Genomic DNA, 22,724 nt, shown 5'->3' with positions numbered 1-22,724 from the left:
ACCATTACATACGCTACAAGATTCTTTGCTGGTTCTTAGTGGTCGGGCTTTTAGATGTGTCTGGGGGAGGCAGGAACACCAGGGATCCTTTCTATCATCACAAGAAACAGGAAGGATCCAATGTACTGGGCAAAGCTTGTGCTATACCAAGGGGCGAAAGCATCAACTATCCCCATACCCGGGGCAATTACTGAGCCCATCACTGTACCCACTGGACCTTACTTAAAGTGACAGGAACATGAAGTTCTACCTGCAGGATCTCGATGATTTTCAGTTTGGTGTCCATAACAGTGATATCTTCACTATCAGTCGTATGCTTGCTGGAATGGAGTCCTGGCTGGATATCGGGCACCGCCATGGGCAACACAGACCCCCTGCTGAGGACCATTTGCGTCATCATCTCGCCCACTCCGTGAATGGTCCTCATCACATTGTTACCTAGGACAGTGACACATTACAGCACATCAGTGGGCCGTTGTTCAGCCTCCTTTCAGTTCCCACCGCTGTGCCGCACAAAGAAAAACGCACCATTTCGGGATTTACTGGCTAAATATAAACCATAAATCCCTCGTTTGGGTCATTTTCAGCTTAATTCTCCGATCGAGGTCGGCAAGAGATTTTTACTTCAGAATGCGGGCGGCCATTAATCAGAATATAAATGCGGCACAAAATAAACCTTCCTTACACAAAGCGACAGGCTAAATATTACACACTAATGAATTATACAGTAACAGGCCAAAACGGAGATTTAAAGGGACAGTGACCCCAATATCGAAAGCTTACCATAGAGGAGCTAAATATTCAGAAGGGGAAATAAAAGGCAACGGCGCGCAGGGCGGACCCATGGCAACGGCGCGCAGGGCGGACCCAGGGCAACGGCGCGCAGGGCGGACCCAGGGCAACGGCGCGCAGGGCGGACCCAGGGCAACGCCGCGCAGGGCGGACCCAGGGCAACGCCGCGCAGGGCGGACCCAGGACAACGCCGCGCAGGGCGCACCCAGGACAACGCCGCGCAGGGCGCACCCAGGACAACGCCGCGCAGGGCGCACCCAGGACAACGCCGCGCAGGGCGCACCCAGGACAACGCCGCGCAGGGCGCACCCAGGACAACGCCGCGCAGGGCGGACCCAGGACAACGCCGCGCAGGGCGGACCCAGGACAACGCCGCGCAGGGCGGACCCAGGACAACGCCGCGCAGGGTGGACACAGGACAACGCCGCGCAGGGTGGATACAAGACAACGCCGCGCAGGGTGGCGTTCTACAAGGATGCTGCGTCCAGATTTGCTTTTTTGTTTCTAGCGCTAAGAGCGAACTGGGTGTTCTTCCACCTTCTCTCTACACTCGTACGGCAATGTAAATACTCTGCAGACTCCTCTGTCAAAAAAAGATCTCCTCAGTGCGGTTAATGAGCGGATATCCTGTAACAAGTGGAACCACGTAACAGGCGCCACGTGTAGCATAGCTCTGGCTAGTCATTTAACCCTTAAAAGGGAGGCAGTCACCTAGGTTGGACCCCTATAATCTGGTCCATCTTATTAAAATGACAACCAAAAAGCAGAAGTGTCGGCCACTGGTTGTGCCCACTTAATGCTCTGCGTCTCACTACTAGTTGGTGTACGTGGGATAAGGTCTCTCCTTATTGAGACCGCTAATAGGGAGCTCCTATAGGCCAGGCAATGCTCTCTGGGAAAAAGCATATGCAAACAAGCTCTGAGTTTTGAGAACACAGTATGCTACATATGGCAACACAATCACTACTTGCATTTCTCCTTAGAAGGAAGGACTGGCTCCACACTGTATAGGGCTCTAGCAGAGGGGGCGCTACAACACAAACTACAATACCTGTGTCTTACCGAACAGGACATGGTGTAACCTATACGGGCAGTTTGCGGAGGGAAGTCATTTAATGGGAATAAAAAGCTAAAAAATGGTCTAATGGTTCCTAGAACCTGAAAACCAAAATGAAGCTCCACTCATTAATGCGCCTGTGGCTGGGGAGCAACTGCTGCTAACTCCCACCCCGGTCCAGAGGTCCCACCCTGTGGATTTGTCCATTTAAAAGGGTTAAATCTGCATGCGGATCCGCGGTACACTGAAGTGCAAATCTGACCTAGATGTGGAGGTGGAATCCAGGTAGAAAAATCCAAGGCACATTCCGTTGTCTGAACGGTCCTCTACATCAATCAGTGGTAACAGATGCGGACCCTCGGCTCAAGAGAGAAGAGCAGCTTCAAAACGCGTCTCCTGCTCTGGAAGACCCAGCACAGAAACATCCAAGGCGTGTTCCGCCATCTGAAGGGCCCCTTAGGTCATTGGCTGATAACAGACATTGATCCCCTGGTTCAGGAGAGAGGAGAACAACTACGAGTGCATAGATAGCCCATTCCTTTCAATGGATGCACCATGTAATGCCTAGTTTCTCCAGTGGTGGCACTGCAGGGAGACTGAACACTTGCTGCAAGGTTCTTCTACTGATCACAGCAGATCAGAGTTGACAGCTGATACCTGCCCACAATAGCTGCGATCAGTGCTAATGCTGATTGCAGTTCATAGCCCTTTAAATGCTACTTCAATTCTGACAACAGCATTTAAATGCCCCAAATGGTGATTAGGGGTCCCAGACGGCCCACATGATGAGATCATGGGGGGCTGTCTGGGTGCCATGGCAGCCTGGAGCCCTCCAAAGGTCCCCAGGGCTGCCATGAATGGATGTCTAACGAGGCTTGCCTGTGGTATGTCTTGATAAACTGCCTGTCAAAGTGTGGTATAATGTAATGTAATACTATGGTATTACATTATGCTGTATGAGCGATAAAACGATCACAAGTTCAAGTCTCCTATGGGGCTAAAAAAATTAAAAAATAGGTTAAAAAAAAAATTAATTATAAAGATAAAAGGTAATACAGGTTTAAAAAACAAACAGAGTGCCATATGTCTTTCCATTGTAGAAACCACTTAGAAAGTGTTTAACGCTTCCCAGTCCATTATATGGCACATTAGGGAGCACCAATGAGAAATATGACCCGTCTGGCAGAACACAAGCTCTCACACAGATACATTGATGGGTAAATAAAAGTTAGGATTTTTTGAAAGTGGGGAAGAAATACCAAAATTGGGGGGAAAAGGCCACATGATTAAAGCGTTCAAGTGACATCAGCCGGTCCGGCGACGAGCCATCGCCCCATATCATAGAATGAGCGTCTGCTCCCTCCTTTATCCTATGTATTCCTTCTTAGTTTTCAGTTTCGGGGGCCCTTTAAGAAACTTTTTTCCTCTTCTCTCCTTTTCGAGGAGTCAGGTATTATATAAATGATCATAATTGACAGTTTAAACTTGAGCTAATTAAGAGCCGGGAAAAAACTCTTAAAACATGCGAGTTCGGCGTTGAGCTGTCTGGGACAATCCATTGCGGCTTTTCATATTCAGAATGAACTCAGCGCACTTGATACAAGGAATCTAATGACTGGCGAGACAATAGATGGCCCGGAGGCATTGACTATTGTACCAGCTCATTAACCTGCCAGCTGCAAGAGTGACATATTCTACCTCGCAGCTTTAAAAAGATATGATAAGAGACGGAGCGCACAAAGGGGAACACATGCCATTTATACCCACTTCAGACTCCGCAGACAAGGGAGGGAAGGAAAAAAACCGAAAAATGGCGAAATTACCGCGCTAACATTAACAGGATTTATGGACCGGCGAGATGACTCAATAGTGTGAAAGTGAATATTTTAACAGGCGGCGGCGGACAATGCGCCGTCCCCGGAACCTTCATGTAAGACAATGAAAGACGGTACGGGGAAAATTCAATCTATCGGCTTCTTTTCTTGGCGGAGATTCGCAAAGTGCTGATAAGCCGACATACATCATTTACCTCCTATGGAATGCTATAGATAGGAATGTAAATGCGCCGTAATTGCTCCCATTTCACTACCTAAGGCAGGAGGCGGGGGAGGTGAAGGGGGCAGATTAGGAAAAGTTTGGGCTTTAATTCAGAGGCGGCTGCAAAACTTTTTTTTTTTTTGTCTTAAATGGGTGTTTGGAAAAGGGAAACTTTATCGGCAAGGAAGGTTTATGGGTAAGAAGGCCGACGGGGGCTGGGATTATTCATGCCGCCAATGCAAATTGTGCTGGCCGCCTTTTAGGGCCACCATTCACCACTGTATGGCGCTGTTATGTGGGTGCTGCGGTGTTATGTAGGGACTGATAGCAAGATCACTGTGTATCAGCAATGCATGGCGGTATTACGCAGGCTCTGTATACTAGCCCCACTTGCTCATTGTATGATATTATACATGGCAGTATTATTTTATATGTATTGTGTTATACTGTTGGCATTGCAGGGACTGATGTGTGCTCTATGGGCTCTATATGGCAGTACTACAGTATGTAGGCACTGTATGCCAGTCATATGTGCTCACTGTTTAACTGTATTATACATGTAGATGCTGACAAATGTGTTCACGGTATGACACTATTTTGCCAGCATTATAACGTGTTTCCTCAAAACTAAGACCCCGTCTTATATTCATTTTTGCCCCAAAAGAGGTGCTAGTGCTTATTTTTGGGGGGGTGTCTCATTTTACTTACCTAGCACTATCGATCCAGGTCCCTCTCGCTGCTCTCTGGAGCTCTGACACACTGAGCCGCGGCATTGATTGGCCATTTCATAAATCCCACCTCCACAACACGATGGCTCTGATTGGTTCATCGAGTGCTGCATTGATTGGCTGAGCAACGCTGCAGAACCAATCTGAGTCATCACTTCCTGGAGGCGGGATTTATGAATTCCGCAACCAGGAAGTGATCTTCTGTGGGTGGCCGAGGGCAGAGCAGCGGGAGGGACGTGGGCCGAGCGGCTAGGTAATGTATTCCTTTTCTTTATGTAATGCAGCTAGGGGGCATATTTCAAGCCTCCCCGAAAAGCCAGAAAAGGGTAGGGCTTATTTCCGGGAAAACAAGGTAGTAGTATTATTCAGGTGCCGCACGGCAGGCTTCCTCATCTTAGCGGCCTCCTTCTTTGCATTAAATACCATTTTCTCGGATCCTGGGTGGAATTCTGGAAGAAGTAAATCCTTGCGACAAGCGTATCTTTCTAATGACCTGAGACGGCTCTATGGGAGACGTCTTACCGCTGACGGTCTGTCGGTACAGAAGGCTTTCTGGGGAACACAGTGTCTTTAACACATTAGTCTGACACACCGATTTACTCATTTCCAGTTCGGCCCCCTGACAGGCTTCACTTGTGTCTAGAACTGTAGCCGTCATTGGCGGCAGCCGTGTCTGCAGGACGCCAAATACAGTTTTATCTCACCCCTGTAAGCTCTGATATTCCGGCACAGCGGTGGGCTGTGATCCTGCCCACTGGATAGGACTGTTATCTGCATTTTAACCCCTTATGGCAGGGATTTCAGACTGGCGTGCCGCATCTCCCAGGCTGGGAATCCCTCAGCCAAAAGTAAATGGGTTTTCCAGGCAGCGTCTACCGGGATACTCCAGGGTCGGGGTGGAAGCACTGCTCCGTTTCCTGTGTAGTGGTTGGCACTTGTAATTGCAGGCACAACTCTCATTGAAATCATTGGGATCCTGGCACGCAATTACAAGAACAGCTCCCATTGATTGTAATGAGAGCTGCACCTGCAATTTTTATGAGTGCCAGCCAATATGCAGGGCTCGGAGCAACGCTTCTGTTCCAAACCCCGCTGCATCTCAGTGGGCGCTGCCTGAAAAAACTTTCTAGCTTTGGTCCACATGGGACAGATTTGCCACGGAATGTCCATGTGTCAAGGGGTTAATGCACTATATAGCACAATTATGTGAGCACTGTAAAGAACAGTAATGTGCAGCCATATGATGGTATTATCTGGGTGCTGTGTTCATGTCTGGCAGTATAGACTGGGACTATAGGGTTTTGCTATATGGCGGTATGATGTGGGTAATGTATAGCACTGTTACGGCCTTGTGATTGCTGCACTGTATGGTGGTATTATTTAGGCATTGTACGGTACTATTCTTTGAGCAGTATTATACTTCATTTCTCCCCCCTACAACACATGACTGGGGCGCATATTATGTTTTGCCCTGGGCCATCTCAGAATTCTTACTAAATTGCTATTTCATGCCAGGTTATTTGATACCTCCGTCCTGAAACTTGCTGAGTCTCTCCAGGTATGAAGACACGGGGCTCTGGACGATGTCAAGGATGGCCAGCAGGGTTCGTGTCAGCCGGAGGAGCTCACTAAAGCTGTAGAATCCAAAGTAGATGAGATTTCGTGCCAAGTGAACCACCTGCGGGAGAACGGGGAGCTTCCTGGATCATTTCTTACATAAATGGACAATCATGGCCTAAAGGTACAAATCAGAGCAGTGATCATCGAGGAGTTGGAGAACTGTGAACCCTGAGAGCTAACAGCAATGCATTAGATGTCTGAATGCAACTGGAGGATGATTAGAGGTCCGACAATCCGAGAGCTAACAGAAACCTTATATATGTGTGCAGACACTGAACAAGCAGGGGGGCAGCAGAGGAATGTGAACTCTGCCAAGCTGAGGACTAGCAGAAAACCAACAGATTATAGCTACATGTAGACAATGAACAAGGAGGAGGAATACTATTTTAGGCCCTCTAACCTGGGACCTAACAGGAATCCAGTAGAATCCTAATATCAATATGAACCAAGCACTGAACAAGTAGGAGGTGGCAACGTGATGGGAAATTCTGCAAAGACATCCAGGAACATTTTAAATTTGGCTGCACATGTTCTATGTAGACAGTGAACAAGTAGATAGATTTGAGGTCCTACAACCTGAGAGCTAACAGGCCTACAGCAGAAATGTGAATACAGCCGTATTTACTGTGTATGTGCTAAAGCAGATATAGGAAGATTTGAAATCCTGCAACCTGCGAATCTAGTAAAGTCCTAATAACAATGTGCGTACACGAGACAAGAAAGACACAGCGATATGTGAAAGTGAACCACCTGAGAGCTCACAGAAATCCAGCAGTATTCTGAAAACAGCTCTGCATCTTATGTATAGGCAGAGAACAAAAAGGAGGGATATTTGAGGTCCCACAACCTGAGAGCTAACATGAATCCAGCAACATTCTAACACTTATAAACCTACACTGAACAAGGTAGAAGAAAGCTAGGAAAGATGAAACTGTGAAATCTGAGAGCTAACATGAATCCAGCAGTATTCTGAAAACAGCTCTGCATCTTATGTATAGGCAGAGAAGAAAAAGGAGGGATATTTGAGGTCCTAACATGAATCCAGCAACATTCTAACACTTATAAGCCTACACTGAACAAGCAGAAGAAAGCTAGGAGAGATGAAACTGTGAAACCTGAGAGCTAACATGAATCCAGCAACACTCTAGAGCTGTACACACTTTGTATAAGCAACTAGATGGACATAGGTCTTTCTTCAGCTTAACATACTATGTCACTCTGTAATCAGAAGAAGGGAGATTTGAGGTCCTACAAACTGAGAGCTAACAGGGATAAAGCAAAATTCTAATGTCTATGTGCATACACTGAGCAAGCAGGAGGCGGCAAGGAGATGTGAAATTAGAAAACTGAGAGTTAACAGAACTCTGACCAGCTCTGTGCACACTCTGTATAGGCACAATTTGATGTCCTGCCATCTGAGAGCAAGTAGTCATCCAGCAAAATGATAAGTATAGCTGAGCATGCCGTGTATAAACACCGAAGGGAGATCGGAGGTTCTGCATCCTGAGAGCTAACAGGAATCCAGCAACATGCTGCCTACAAGTGACAGCAGGAAGACGCAAGGCGCAGCAGGACTCTGCATGTGACTGCAGTATAAGACATGACCGTTCCTTAAGGCACAGGTATAACTTCTTACCTCAAACGTTAGCTTATTCTTCTCTTTGTCACCAAAAGGGAAGGACTGTGTCACCACTTCCTTCAGGTATTCTTCCACAAACTCCATGGTCAGAGCGAACTTACTCTTCATCTCGTCTCTGGAGGAATCGGTGAAGGAGTCGTAGCTGCAAACACAGATGATTGTTGTTTGTTGTCCTTATAACCTTCTCCAAGGAGCTAAGTGAAGAGACGTGACTGCACACTCACTCATGGATGCTGATCCGTGTGGGAATCTCTGTCCAGAGTCTGGCGTACTTCACCGGGACCACCGATTCCTGGGGGTCTCTGTCCACGTGTATGTGCAGCATTAGGCGACAAAAAGAGGCGCGAAGATCATACGGGAGGCTCTCATCGGACATACAGCGCAGGATCAGATCCACCGACAGCTGCGTGGAGATCTGGTTGATGGCCAGATACTGGCGGTCCAGGCACATCCGCGCAAACAGGTTCAACTGATACCTAGATGTGAATCAGAGGGGTATGGATGGCTAATACCGGCAGGAGATGGCAACTAAAGGGGGCGGACATTAAGACATTTACGTTATCTAGGGATGTCTACGGGATAGTCAAATGTAATTATCAAGAGCAGTGATGATGGCTGCCAAAATGAAGTACACTGAAGCTCCCCCTAGTGGTGACTAAGAGCAGACAGAAGATTATCCTCTAACACAAGGGTTCTGCTTACGGGTCCATGTGGGTAATATCCAACACTCAAAAGAACACTGAAGAAAACCGCGCCCACCTGTAGTACGTTAACACTTCCAGGTCCATTTTTGTCCCTTCCTTTGCCTCTTGTGCGAGATGTCGTATAGCTTTACCGTGCGGTTCCTTATTACTGTCAATCCAATACAACCAAACCTCCTCCTCCTCAATGTCATCGGCCAGAACAGAACAGTCCAGGGGGTTGTCCATCTGCGTGGAGACCAGTCTGCCAGAAACAAAGAACACATATTCTTGTACATAGGGGGCAGCATCGTGGACTCGACCAACAACACTGCAAACACAGAATGGAGCACAGGGGGCAGTATTATAGTAGTGATATTCTTGTACATAGGGGCGGTATTATAGTAGTTATATTCTTGTACATAGGGGGGCAGTATTATAGTAGTTATATTCTTGTACATAGGGGGCAGTATTATAGTAGTTATATTCTTGTACATAGGAGCAGTATTATAGTAGTTATATTCTTGTATCTAGGGGGCAGTATTATAGTAGTTATATTCTTGTATCTAGGGGGCAATATTATAGTAGTTATATTCTTGTACATAGGGAGCAGTATTATAGCAGTTATATTCTTGTACATAGGGGGCAGTATTATAGTAGTTATATTCTTGTACATAGGGGGCAGTATTATAGTAGTTATATTCTTGTACATAGGGGGGCAGTATTATAGTAGTTATATTCGTGTACATAGGGGGCAGTATTATAGTAGTTATATTCTTGTACATAGGGGGCAGTATTATAGTAGTTATATTCTTGTACATAGGGGGCAGTATTATAGTAGTTATATTCTTGTATATAGGGAGCAGTATTATAGTAGTTATATTCGTGTACATAGGGGGCAGTATTATAGTAGTTATATTCTTGTACATAGGGGGCAGTATTATAGTAGTTATATTCTTGTACATAGGGGGCAGTATTATAGTAGTTATATTCGTGTACATAGGGGGCAGTATTATAGTAGTTATATTCTTGTACATAGCAGGCAGCATTATAGTAGTTATATTCTTGTACATAGGGGCAGTATTATAGTAGTTATATTCTTGTAGATAGCAGGCAGCATTATAGTAGTTATATTCTTGTACATAGGGGCAGTATTATAGCAGTTATATTCTTGTACATAGGAGGCAGTATTATAATAGTTATATTCTTGTACATAGGGGACAGTATTATAGTAGTTATATTCTTGTACATAGGGGACAGTATTATAGTAGTTATATTCTTGTACATAGGGGGCAGTATTATAGTAGTTATATTCTTGTACATAGGGGACAGTATTATAGTAGTTATATTCTTGTACATAGGGGACAGTATTATAGTAGTTATATTCTTGTACATAGGGGGCAGTATTATAGTAGTTATATTCTTGTACATAGGGGGCAGTATTATAGTAGTTATATTCTTGTACATAGGGAGCAGTATTATAGTAGTTATATTCTTGTACATGGGGGGCAGTATTATAGTAGTTATATTCTTGTACATGGGGGACAGTATTATAGTAGTTATATTCTTGTACATAGGGGGCAGTATTATAGGAGTTATATTCTTGTACATAGGGGACAGTATTATAGTAGTTATATTCTTGTACATAGGGGGCAGTATTATAGTAGTTATATTCTTGTACATAGGGGGCAGTATTTTAGTAGTTATATTCTTGTACATAGGGAGCAGTATTATAGTAGTTATATTCTTGTACATAGGGGGCAGTATTATAGTAGTTATATTCTTGTACATAGGGGGCAGTATTATAGTAGTTATATTTTTGTACATAGCGGGCAGTATTATAGTAGTTATATTCTTGTACATAGGAGGCAGTATTATAGTAGTTATATTCTTGTACATAGGGGGGCAGTATTATAGTAGTTATATTCTTGTACATAGGTGCAGTATTATAGTAGTTATATTCTTGTACATAGGAGCAGTATTATAGTAGTTATATTCTTGTACATAGGGGGCAGTATTATGGTAGTTATATTCTTGTACATAGGGGGGCAGTATTATAGTAGTTATATTCTTGTACATAGGGAGCAGTATTATAGTAGTTATATTCTGGTACATAGGGGGCAGTATTATAGTAGTTATATTCTTGTACATAGGGGACAGTATTATAGTAGTTATATTCTTGTACATAGGGGAAGTATTATAGGAGTTATATTCTTGTACATAGGGGCAGTATTATAGGAGTTATATTCTTGTACATAGGGGGCAGTATTATAGTAGTTATATTCTCCTAGATAGGGGCAGTATTATAGTAGGTATATTCTTGTACATAGGAGCAGTATTATAGTAGTTATATTCTTGTACATAGGGGACAGTATTATAGTAGCTATATTCTTGTACATAGGGGACAGTATTATAGTAGTTATATTCTTGTACATAGGGAGCAGTATTATAGTAGTTATATTCTTGTACATAGGGGGCAGTATTATAGTAGTTATATTCTTGTATATAGGGGCAGCATTATAGTAGTTATATTCTTGTACTTAGGGGGCAGCATTATAGTAGTTATATTCTTGTACTTAGGGGGCAGCATTATAGTACTTATACTCTTGTACATAGGGGGCAGTATTATAGTAGTTATATTCTTGTATATAGGGGTAGTATTATAGTATATTCTTGTACATAGGGGGCAGTATTATAGTAGTTATATTCTTGTACATAGGGGGCAGTATTATAGTAGTTATATTCTTGTACATAGGAGGCAATATTATAGTAGTTATATTCTAGTACATAGAGGGCAGTATTATAGTAGTTATATTCTTGTACATAGGGGGCAGTATTATAGTAGTTATATTCTTGTTCATAGGGGGCAGTATTATAGTAGTTATATTCTTGTACATAGGGAGCAGTATTATAGTAGTTATATTCTTGTACATAGGAGGCAGTATTATAGTAGATATACTCTTGTACATAGGGGGCAGTATTATAGTAGCTATATTCTTGTTCATAGGGGGCAGTATTATAGTAGTAATATTCTAGTACATAGGGGGTAGTATTATAGTAGTTATATTCTTGTACATAGGGAGCAGTATTATAGTAGTTATATTCTTGTACATAGGGAGCAGTATTATAGTAGTTATATTCTTGTACATAGGGAGCAGTATTATAGTAGTTATATTCTTGTACATAGGGGGCAGTATTATAGTAGTTATATTCTTGTACATAGGGGGTAGTATTATAGTAGTTATATTCTTGTACATAGGGGGCAGTATTATAGTAGTTATATTCTTGTACATAGGGAGCAGTATTATAGTAGTTATATTCTTGTACATGGGGGGCAGTATTATAGTAGTTATATTCTTGTACATAGGGGACAGTATTATAGTAGTTATATTCTTGTACATAGGGGACAGTATTATAGTAGTTATATTCTTGTACATAGGGGGCAGTATTATAGTAGTTATATTCTTGTACATAGGGGGCAGTATTATAGTAGTTATATTCTTGTACATAGGGAGCAGTATTATAGTAGTTATATTCTGGTACATAGGGGGCAGTATTATAGTAGTTATATTCTTGTACATAGGGGGCAGTATTATAGTAGTTATATTTTTGTACATAGCGGGCAGTATTATAGTAGTTATATTCTTGTACATAGGAGGCAGTATTATAGTAGTTATATTCTTGTACATAGGGAGCAGTATTATAGTAGTTATATTCTTGTATCTAGGGGGCAGTATTATAGTAGTTATATTCTTGTATCTAGGGGGCAATATTATAGTAGTTATATTCTTGTACATAGGGGGCAGTATTATAGTAGTTATATTCTTGTACATAGGGAGCAGTATTATAGTAGTTATATTCTTGTACATAGGGAGCAGTATTATAGTAGTTATATTCTTGTACATAGGGGGCAGTATTATAGTAGTTATATTCTTGTACATAGGGGGTAGTATTATAGTAGTTATATTCTTGTACATAGGGGGCAGTATTATAGTAGTTATATTCTTGTACATAGGGAGCAGTATTATAGTAGTTATATTCTTGTACATGGGGGGCAGTATTATAGTAGTTATATTCTTGTACATAGGGGACAGTATTATAGTAGTTATATTCTTGTACATAGGGGACAGTATTATAGTAGTTATATTCTTGTACATAGGGGGCAGTATTATAGTAGTTATATTCTTGTACATAGGGGGCAGTATTATAGTAGTTATATTCTTGTACATAGGGAGCAGTATTATAGTAGTTATATTCTGGTACATAGGGGGCAGTATTATAGTAGTTATATTCTTGTACATAGGGGGCAGTATTATAGTAGTTATATTTTTGTACATAGCGGGCAGTATTATAGTAGTTATATTCTTGTACATAGGAGGCAGTATTATAGTAGTTATATTCTTGTACATAGGGAGCAGTATTATAGTAGTTATATTCTTGTATCTAGGGGGCAGTATTATAGTAGTTATATTCTTGTATCTAGGGGGCAATATTATAGTAGTTATATTCTTGTACATAGGGAGCAGTATTATAGCAGTTATATTCTTGTACATAGGGGGCAGTATTATAGTAGTTATATTCTTGTACATAGGGGGCAGTATTATAGTAGTTATATTCTTGTACATAGGGGGGCAGTATTATAGTAGTTATATTCTTGTACATAGGGGGCAGTATTATAGTAGTTATATTCTTGTACATAGGGGGCAGTATTATAGTAGTTATATTCGTGTACATAGGGGGCAGTATTATAGTAGTTATATTCTTGTACATAGGGGGCAGTATTATAGTAGTTATATTCGTGTACATAGGGGGCAGTATTATAGTAGTTATATTCTTGTACATAGCGGGCAGCATTATAGTAGTTATATTCTTGTACATAGGGGCAGTATTATAGTAGTTATATTCTTGTAGATAGCAGGCAGCATTATAGTAGTTATATTCTTGTACATAGGGGCAGTATTATAGTAGTTATATTCTTGTACATAGGAGGCAGTATTATAATAGTTATATTCTTGTACATAGGGGACAGTATTATAGTAGTTATATTCTTATACATAGGGGGCAGTATTATAGTAGTTATATTCTTGTACATAGGGAGCAGTATTATAGTAGTTATATTCTTGTACATAGGGGGCAGTATTATAGTAGTTATATTCTTGTACATAGGAGGCAGTATTATAGTAGTTATATTCTTGTACATAGGGGACAGTATTATAGTAGTTATATTCTTGTACATAGGGGGCAGTATTATAGTAGTTATATTCTTGTACATAGGGGGCAGTATTATAGTAGTTATATTCTTGTACATAGGGGGCAGTATTATAGTAGTTATATTTTTGTACATAGGGAGCAGTATTATAGTAGTTATATTCTTGTACATGGGGGGCAGTATTATAGTAGTTATATTCTTGTACATAGGGGACAGTATTATAGTAGTTATATTCTTGTACATAGGGGACAGTATTATAGTAGTTATATTCTTGTACATAGGGGGCAGTATTATAGTAGTTATATTCTTGTACATAGGAGGCAGTATTATAGTAGTTATCTTCTTGTACATAGGGAGCAGTATTATAGTAGTTATATTCTGGTACATAGGGGGCAGTATTATAGTAGTTATATTCTTGTACATAGGGGACAGTATTATAGTAGTTATATTCTTGTACATAGGGAGCAGTATTATAGTAGTTATATTCTTGTACATAGGGGGCAGTATTATAGTAGATATACTCTTGTACATAGGGGGCAGTTTTATAGTAGTTATATTCTTGTACATAGGAGCAGTATTATAGTAGTTATATTCTTGTACATAGGAGGCAGTATTATAGTAGTTATATTCTTGTACATAGGAGGCAGTATTATAGTAGTTATATTCTTGTACATAGGAGGCAGTATTATAGTAGTTATATTCTTGTACATAGGAGGCAGTATTATAGTAGTTATATTCTTGTTCATAGGGGGCAGTATTATAGTAGTTATATTCTTGTACATAGGAGGCAGTATTATAGTAGATATACTCTTGTACATAGGGGGCAGTATTATAGTAGTTATATTCTTGTTCATAGGGGGCATTATTATAGTAGTTATATTCTTGTACATAGGGAGCAGTATTATAGTAGTTATATTCTTGTACATAGGGGGCAGTATTATAGTAGATATACTCTTGTACATAGGGGGCAGTATTATAGTAGTTATATTCTTGTACATAGGGGGCAGTATTATAGTAGTTATATTCTTGTACATAGGGGACAGTATTATAGTAGTTATATTCTTGTACATAGGGGGCAGTATTTTAGTAGTTATATTCTTGTACATAGGGGGCAGTATTATAGTAGTTATATTCTTGTACATAGGGGACAGTATTATAGTAGTTATATTCTTGTACATAGGGGGCAGTATTATAGTAGTTATATTCTTGTACATAGGGGGCAGTATTATAGTAGTTATATTCTTGTACATAGGGGCAGTATTATAGTAGTTATATTCTTGTACATAGGGGGCAGTATTTTAGTAGTTATATTCTTGTACATAGGGGAAGTATTATAGGAGTTATATTCTTGTACATAGGGGCAGTATTATAGGAGTTATATTCTTGTACATAGGGGGCAGTATTATAGTATTTATATTCTCCTAGATAGGGGCAGTATTATAGTAGGTATATTCTTGTACATAGGAGCAGTATTATAGTAGTTATATTCTTGTACATAGGGGACAGTATTATAGTAGCTATATTCTTGTACATAGGGGACAGTATTATAGTAGTTATATTCTTGTACATAGGGAGCAGTATTATAGTAGTTATATTCTTGTACATAGGGGGCAGTATTATAGTAGTTATATTCTTGTATATAGGGGCAGCATTATAGTAGTTATATTCTTGTACTTAGGGGGCAGCATTATAGTAGTTATATTCTTGTACTTAGGGGGCAGCATTATAGTAGTTATATTCTTGTACATAGGGGGCAGTATTATAGTAGTTATATTCTTGTATATAGGGGCAGTATTATAGTATATTCTTGTACATAGGGGGCAGTATTATAGTAGTTATATTCTTGTACATAGGGGGCAGTATTATAGTAGTTATATTCTTGTACATAGGAGGCAATATTATAGTAGTTATATTCTAGTACATAGGAGGCAGTATTATAATAGTTATATTCTTGTACATAGGGGGCAGTATTATAGTAGTTATATTCTTGTACATAGAAGGCAGTATTATAGTAGATATACTCTTGTACATAGGGGGCAGTATTATAGTAGTTATATTCTTGTTCATAGGGGGCAGTATTATAGTAGTTATATTCTTGTACATAGGGAGCAGTATTATAGTAGTTATATTCTTGTACATAGGAGGCAGTATTATAGTAGATATACTCTTGTACATAGGGGGCAGTATTATAGTAGTTATATTCTTGTTCATAGGGGGCAGTATTATAGTAGTTATATTCTTGTACATAGGGAGCAGTATTATAGTAGTTATATTCTTGTACATAGGGGGCAGTATTATAGTAGATATACTCTTGTACATAGGGGGCAGTATTATAGTAGTTATATTCTTGTACATAGGGGGCAGTATTATAGTAGTTATATTCTTGTACATAGGAGGCAGTATTTTAGTAGTTATATTCTTGTACATAGGGGGCAGTATTATAGTAGTTATATTCTTGTACATAGGGGACAGTATTATAGTAGTTATATTCTTGTACATAGGGGGCAGTATTATAGTAGTTATATTCTTGTACATAGGGGGCAGTATTATAGTAGTTATATTCTTGTACATAGGGGCAGTATTATAGTAGTTATATTCTTGTACATAGGGGGCAGTATTTTAGTAGTTATATTCTTGTACATAGGGGAAGTATTATAGGAGTTATATTCTTGTACATAGGGGCAGTATTATAGGAGTTATATTCTTGTACATAGGGGGCAGTATTATAGTAGTTATATTCTCCTAGATAGGGGCAGTATTATAGTAGGTATATTCTTGTACATAGGAGCAGTATTATAGTAGTTATATTCTTGTACATAGGGGACAGTATTATAGTAGCTATATTCTTGTACATAGGGGACAGTATTATAGTAGTTATATTCTTGTACATAGGGGACAGTATTATAGTAGTTATATTCTTGTACATAGGGGGCAGTATTATAGTAGTTATATTCTTGTACATAGGAGGCAATATTATAGTAGTTATATTCTAGTACATAGGAGGCAGTATTATAATAGTTATATTCTTGTAGATAGGGAGCAGTATTATAGTAGTTATATTCCTGTACATAGGGGGCAGTATTATAGTAGTTATATTCCTGTACATAGGGGGCAGTATTATAGTAGTTATATTCCTGTACATAGGGGGCAGTATTATAGTAGTTATATTCTTGTTCATAGGAGCAGTATTATAGTAGTTATATTCTTGTACATAGGAGGCAGTATTATAGTAGTTATATTCTTGTACATAGCAGGCAGTATTATAGTAGTTATATTCTTGTACATAGCAGGCAGTATTATAGTAGTTATATTCTTGTACATAGGGGGCAGTATTATAGTAGTTATATTCTTGTACATAGGGGCAGTATTATAGTAGTTATATTCTTGTACATAGGGGCAGTATTATAGTAGTTATATTCTTGTATATAGGGGCAGTATTATAGTAGTTATATTCTTGTACATAGGAGGCAGTATTATAGTAGTTATATTCTTGTAGATAGGGGGCAGTATTATAGTAGTTATATTCTTGTACATAGGGGACAGTATTATAGTAGTTATATTCTTGTACATAGGGGGCAGTATTATAGTAGTTATATTCTTGTACATAGGGGGCAGTATTATAGTAGTTATATTCTTGTACATAGGGGGCAGTATTATAGTAGTTATGTTCATGTACATAGGGGGCAGTATTATAGTAGTTATATTCTTGTACATGGGGGGCACTATTATAGTAGTTATATTCTTGTACATAGGGGACAGTATTACAGTAGTTATATTCTTGTACATAGGGGGCAGTATTATAGTAGTTATATTCTTGTACATAGTAGCAGTATTATAGTAGTTATATTCTTGTACATAGGAGGCAGTATTATAGTAGTTATATTCTTGTACATAGGGGACAGTATTATAGTAGTTATATTCTTGTACATAGGGGGCAGTATTATAGTAGTTATATTCTTGTACATAGGGGGCAGTATTATAGTAGTTATATTCTTGTACATAGGGGGCAGTATTATAGTAGTTATATTTTGTACATAGGGGGCAGTATTATAGTAGTTATATTCTTGTACATGGGGGGCACTATTATAGTAGTTATATTCTTGTACATAGGGGACAGTATTACAGTAGTTATATTCTTGTACATAGGGGGCAGTATTATAGTAGTTATATTCTTGTACATAGTAGCAGTATTATAGTAGTTATATTCTTGTACATAGGAGGCAGTATTATAGTAGTTATATTCTTGTATATAGGGGGCAGTATTATAGTAGTTATATTCTTGTACATAGGGGGCAGTATTATAGTAGTTATATTCTTGTACATAGGAGGCAATATTATAGTAGTTATATTCTTGTACATATGAGGCAGTATTATAGTAGTTATATTCTTGTACATAGGGGGCACTATTATAGTAGTTATATTCTTGTACATAGGAGCAGTATTATAGTAGTTGTATTCTTGTACATAGGGGGCAGTATTATAGTAGTTATATTCTTGTACATAGCGGGCAGTATTATAGTAGTTATATTCTTGTACAGAGAAGCAGTATTATAGTAGTTATATTCTTGTACATAGGGGCAGTATTATAGTAGTTATATTCTTGTACATAGGAGGCAGTATTATAGTAGTTATATTCTTGTACATAGGGGGCAGTATTATAGTAGTTATATTCTTGTACAGAGTAGCAGTATTATAGTAGTTATATTCTTGTATATAGGGGCAGTATTATAGTAGTTATATTCTTGTACATAGGGGGCAGTATTTTAGTAGTTATATTCTTGTACATAGGGGGCAGTATTTTAGTAGTTATATTCTTGTACATAGGGGAAGTATTATAGGAGTTATATTCTTGTACATAGGGGCAGTATTATAGGAGTTATATTCTTGTACATAGGGGGCAGTATTATAGTAGTTATATTCTCCTAGATAGGGGCAGTATTATAGTAGGTATATTCTTGTACATAGGAGCAGTATTATAGTAGTTATATTCTTGTACATAGGGGACAGTATTATAGTAGCTATATTCTTGTACATAGGGGACAGTATTATAGTAGTTATATTCTTGTACATAGGGGACAGTATTATAGTAGTTCTATTCTTGTACATAGGGGGCAGTATTATAGTAGTTATATTCTTGTACATAGGGGGCAGTATTATAGTAGTTATGTTCATGTACATAGGGGGCAGTATTATAGTAGTTATATTCTTGTACATAGGGAGCAGTATTATAGTAGTTATATTCTTGTACATAGAGGGCAGTATTATAGTAGTTATATTCTTGTACATAGGGGGCAGTATAATAGTAGTTATATTCTTGTACATAGGGGCAGTATAATAGTAGTTATATTCTTGTACATAGGGGGCAGTATTATAGTAGTTATATTTTGTACATAGGGGGCAGTATTATAGTAGTTATATTCTTGTACATAGGGGGCAGTATTATAGTAGTTATATTTTGTACATAGGGGGCAGTATTATAGCAGTTATATTCTTGTACATAGGGAGCAGTATTATAGTAGTTATATTCTTGTACATAGGGGGCAGTATTATAGTAGTTATATTCTTGTACATAGAGGGCAGTATTATAGTAGTTATATTCTTGTACATAGGGGGCAGTATTATAGTAGTTATATTCTTGTACATAGTAGCAGTATTATAGTAGTTATATTCTTGTACATAGGGGGCAGTATTATAGTAGTTATATTCTTGTATATAGGAGGCAGTATTATAGTAGTTATATTCTTGTATATAGGGGGCAGTATTATAGTAGTTATATTCTTGTACATAGGAGCAGTATTATAGTAGTTATATTCTTGTACATAGGGGGCAGTATTATAGTAGTTATATTCTTGTACATAGGGGGCAGTATTATAGTAGTTATATTCTTGTACATAGGGAGCAGTATTATAGTAGTTATATTCTTGTACATAGGGGGCAGTATTATAGTAGTTATATTCTTGTACATGGGGGCAGTATTATAGTAGTTATATTCTTGTACATAGGGGGCAGTATTATAGTAGTTATATTCTTGTACATAGGGGGCAGTATTATAGTAGTTATATTCTTGTACATAGGAGCAGTATTATAGTAGTTATATTCTTGTACATAGGGGGCAGTATTATAGTAGTTATATTCTTCTACATAGGGGGCAGTATTATAGTAGTTATATTCTTGTACATAGGGGGCAGTAGTATAGTAGTTATTGAAGGTGACTCATTTTTGAGCCAGAAAAGTACACAATGTTCACCTTCTCTGACTAAAACAAGAATATACATCTAGATACCTGTTAGATGAAGAAAAAGCATAAAACCTACTTGGTCTGGATGAGAATATCAGCATTTCCAGGGCTCAGCATAAATTTGCATATGAGCTCTTGAGTCACAGGAATTGCAGTTGTGTTGGATACGCACAAATCTGATAGGTAATCCAAAAATCTGTAGGGTGGAAAAAAATGCATATAATAGTGATGCTGTACTAGAAAACTACGGTATAAAAGACATGGATATTAGCGGTATATATATATAGTTAATGTGGAAGATAGATGAATAACTCCCGGCAGCTCTTGTATCTCTGGTAGGAGGGATCACTGACCTGGGTTCTCTGTTCCGTCTTAATAAATTGACAAACGTCTCGATCTCTTTGGCCGTGATGTGCTTTTCCAGCAGTTTGCGGTTGTTGTGTAGTAAGGCTGTGATTGTATCTTCCGCCAATATATCGTATCCGATCTGTGACTGCATGACGAAGAAATGCTTGGCGATGTATTCCTAGATGTAGACGTACGTTGGGTCAGTTTATGAGAGGAGCCGATCACCCACATATCCCACCAGCAGCTTCTTGTGATCATAGACTAAAGCAACAGCTAGCGCTCTGGGGGCATCAAAGTGGCTGATACTATGATGTCAGTAGAACAAAGTTATGAGACACACATGACAGTGAGGGAAAAAACACGGACAAAGAGGAATTGTATAACGCCTGATCAGTGCACATCATAGAGAAACACAAAGTACATTCTCCTTGTGTACATGCATAACATTAATTAGTGACATCCTACAGAGCTGCACTCACTATTCTGCTGGTGGAGTCACTGTATACATACATTACTTATCCTGTACTGATCCTGAGTTACATCCTGTAATATACTCCAGAGCTGCACCCACTATTCTGCTGGTGGAGTCACTGTGTACATACATTACTTATCCTGCACTGATCCTGAGTTACATCCTGTATTATACTCCAGAGCTGCACTCACTATTCTGCTGGTGGAGTCACTGTGTACATACATTACTTATCCTGCACTGATCCTGAGTTACATCCTGTATTATACTCCAGAGCTGCACTCACTATTCTGCTGGTGGAGTCACTGTGTACATACATTACTTATCCTGTACTGCTCCTGAGTTACATCCCGTATTATACTCCACAGCTGCACTCACTATTCTGCTGGTGGAGTCACTGTGTACATATATTACTTATCCTGTACTGCTCCTGAGTTACATCCTGTATTATACCCCAGAGCTGCACTCACTATTCTGCTGGTGGAGTCACTGTGTATATACATTACTTATCCTGTACTGACCCTGAGTTACATCCTGTATTATCCTCTAGAGCTGCACTCACTATTCTGCTGGTGGAGTCACTGTGTACATACATTACTTATCCTGCACTGATCCTGAGTTACATCCTGTATTATACTCCAGAGCTGCACTCACTATTCTGCTGCTGGAGTCACTGTATACATACATTACTTATCCTGTACTGCTCCTGAGTTACATCCCGTATTATACTCCACAGCTGCACTCACTATTCTGCTGGTGGGGTCACTGTGTACATACATTACTTATCCTGTACTGATCCTGAGTTACATCCTGTATTATACTCCAGAGCTGCACTCACTATTCTGCTGGTGGAGTCACTGTGTACATACATTACTTATCCTGTACTGATCCTGAGTTACATCCTGTATTATACTCCAGAGCTGCACTCACTATTCTGCTGCTGGAGTCACTGTGTACATACATTACTTATCCTGTACTGACCCTGAGTTACATCCTGTATTATACTCCAGAGCTGCACTCACTATTCTGCTGGTGGAGTCACTGTGTACATACATTACTTATCCTGTACTGATCCTGAGTTACATCCTGTATTATACCCCAGAGCTGCACTCACTATTCTGCTGGTGGAGTCACTGTGTACATACATTACTTATCCTGTACTGCTCCTGAGTTACATCCTGTATTATACTGCAGAGCTGCACTCACTATTCTGCTGGTGGAGTCACTGTGTACATACATTACTTATCCTGTACTGACCCTGAGTTACATCCTGTATTATACCCCAGAGCTGCACTCACTATTCTGCTGGTGGAGTCACTGTGTATATACACATTACTTATCCTGTACTGATTCTCAGTCATATCCAGTATTATACTCCAGAGCTGCACTCACTATTCTGCTGGTGGAGTCACTGTGTACATACATTACTTATCCTGTACTGACCCTGAGTTACATCCTGTATTATACTCCAGAGCTGCACTCACTATTCTGCTGGTGGAGTCACTGTGTACAGACATTACTTATCCTGTACTGATCCTGAGTTACATCCTGTATTATACCCCAGAGCTGCACTCACTATTCTGCTGGTGGAGTCACTGTGTACATACATTACTTATCCTGTACTGATCCTGAGTTACATCCTGTATTATACTCCAGAGCTGCACTCACTATTCTGCTGGTGGAGTCACTGTGTACATACATTATTTATCCTGTACTGATCCTGAGTTACATCCTGTATTATACCCCAGAGCTGCACTCACTATTCTGCTGGTGGAGTCACTGTGTACATACATTATTTATCCTGTACTGATCCTGAGTTACATCATGTATTATACCCCAGAGCTGCACTCACTATTCTGCTGGTGGAGTCACTGTGTACATACATTACTTATCCTGTACTGACCCTG

The 22,724-nt window shown here is 39.5% G+C and overlaps 1 protein-coding gene across 7 annotated transcripts in view; it reads right to left on the bottom strand.

Moving 5' to 3' along the window:
- ITPR2 (inositol 1,4,5-trisphosphate receptor type 2) overlaps positions 1-22,724 on the bottom strand; it is a 253,107-nt gene that overhangs the window by 215,582 nt on the left and 14,801 nt on the right. For all 7 annotated transcript variants that reach the window (XM_066590133.1, XM_066590137.1, XM_066590136.1 and 4 more), the window contains exons 7-13: positions 20,354-20,526; positions 20,077-20,196; positions 8,633-8,818; positions 8,098-8,349; positions 7,871-8,015; positions 6,142-6,292; positions 251-438 (exon numbers count right to left, since the gene is read on the bottom strand). In XM_066590133.1, the coding sequence (XP_066446230.1) occupies positions 251-438; positions 6,142-6,292; positions 7,871-8,015; positions 8,098-8,349; positions 8,633-8,818; positions 20,077-20,196; positions 20,354-20,526 (1,215 nt within the window). The remainder of the gene's footprint in view (positions 1-250; positions 439-6,141; positions 6,293-7,870; positions 8,016-8,097; positions 8,350-8,632; positions 8,819-20,076; positions 20,197-20,353; positions 20,527-22,724) is intronic.

The sequence above is a fragment of the Eleutherodactylus coqui genome, chromosome 2 (assembly GCF_035609145.1).
Source record: "Eleutherodactylus coqui strain aEleCoq1 chromosome 2, aEleCoq1.hap1, whole genome shotgun sequence".
NCBI classification, from domain to species: domain Eukaryota; kingdom Metazoa; phylum Chordata; class Amphibia; order Anura; family Eleutherodactylidae; genus Eleutherodactylus; species Eleutherodactylus coqui.
The sequence above is the reverse complement of the archived record's forward strand: the minus strand, read 5'-3'. Positions and strand labels throughout refer to the sequence as shown.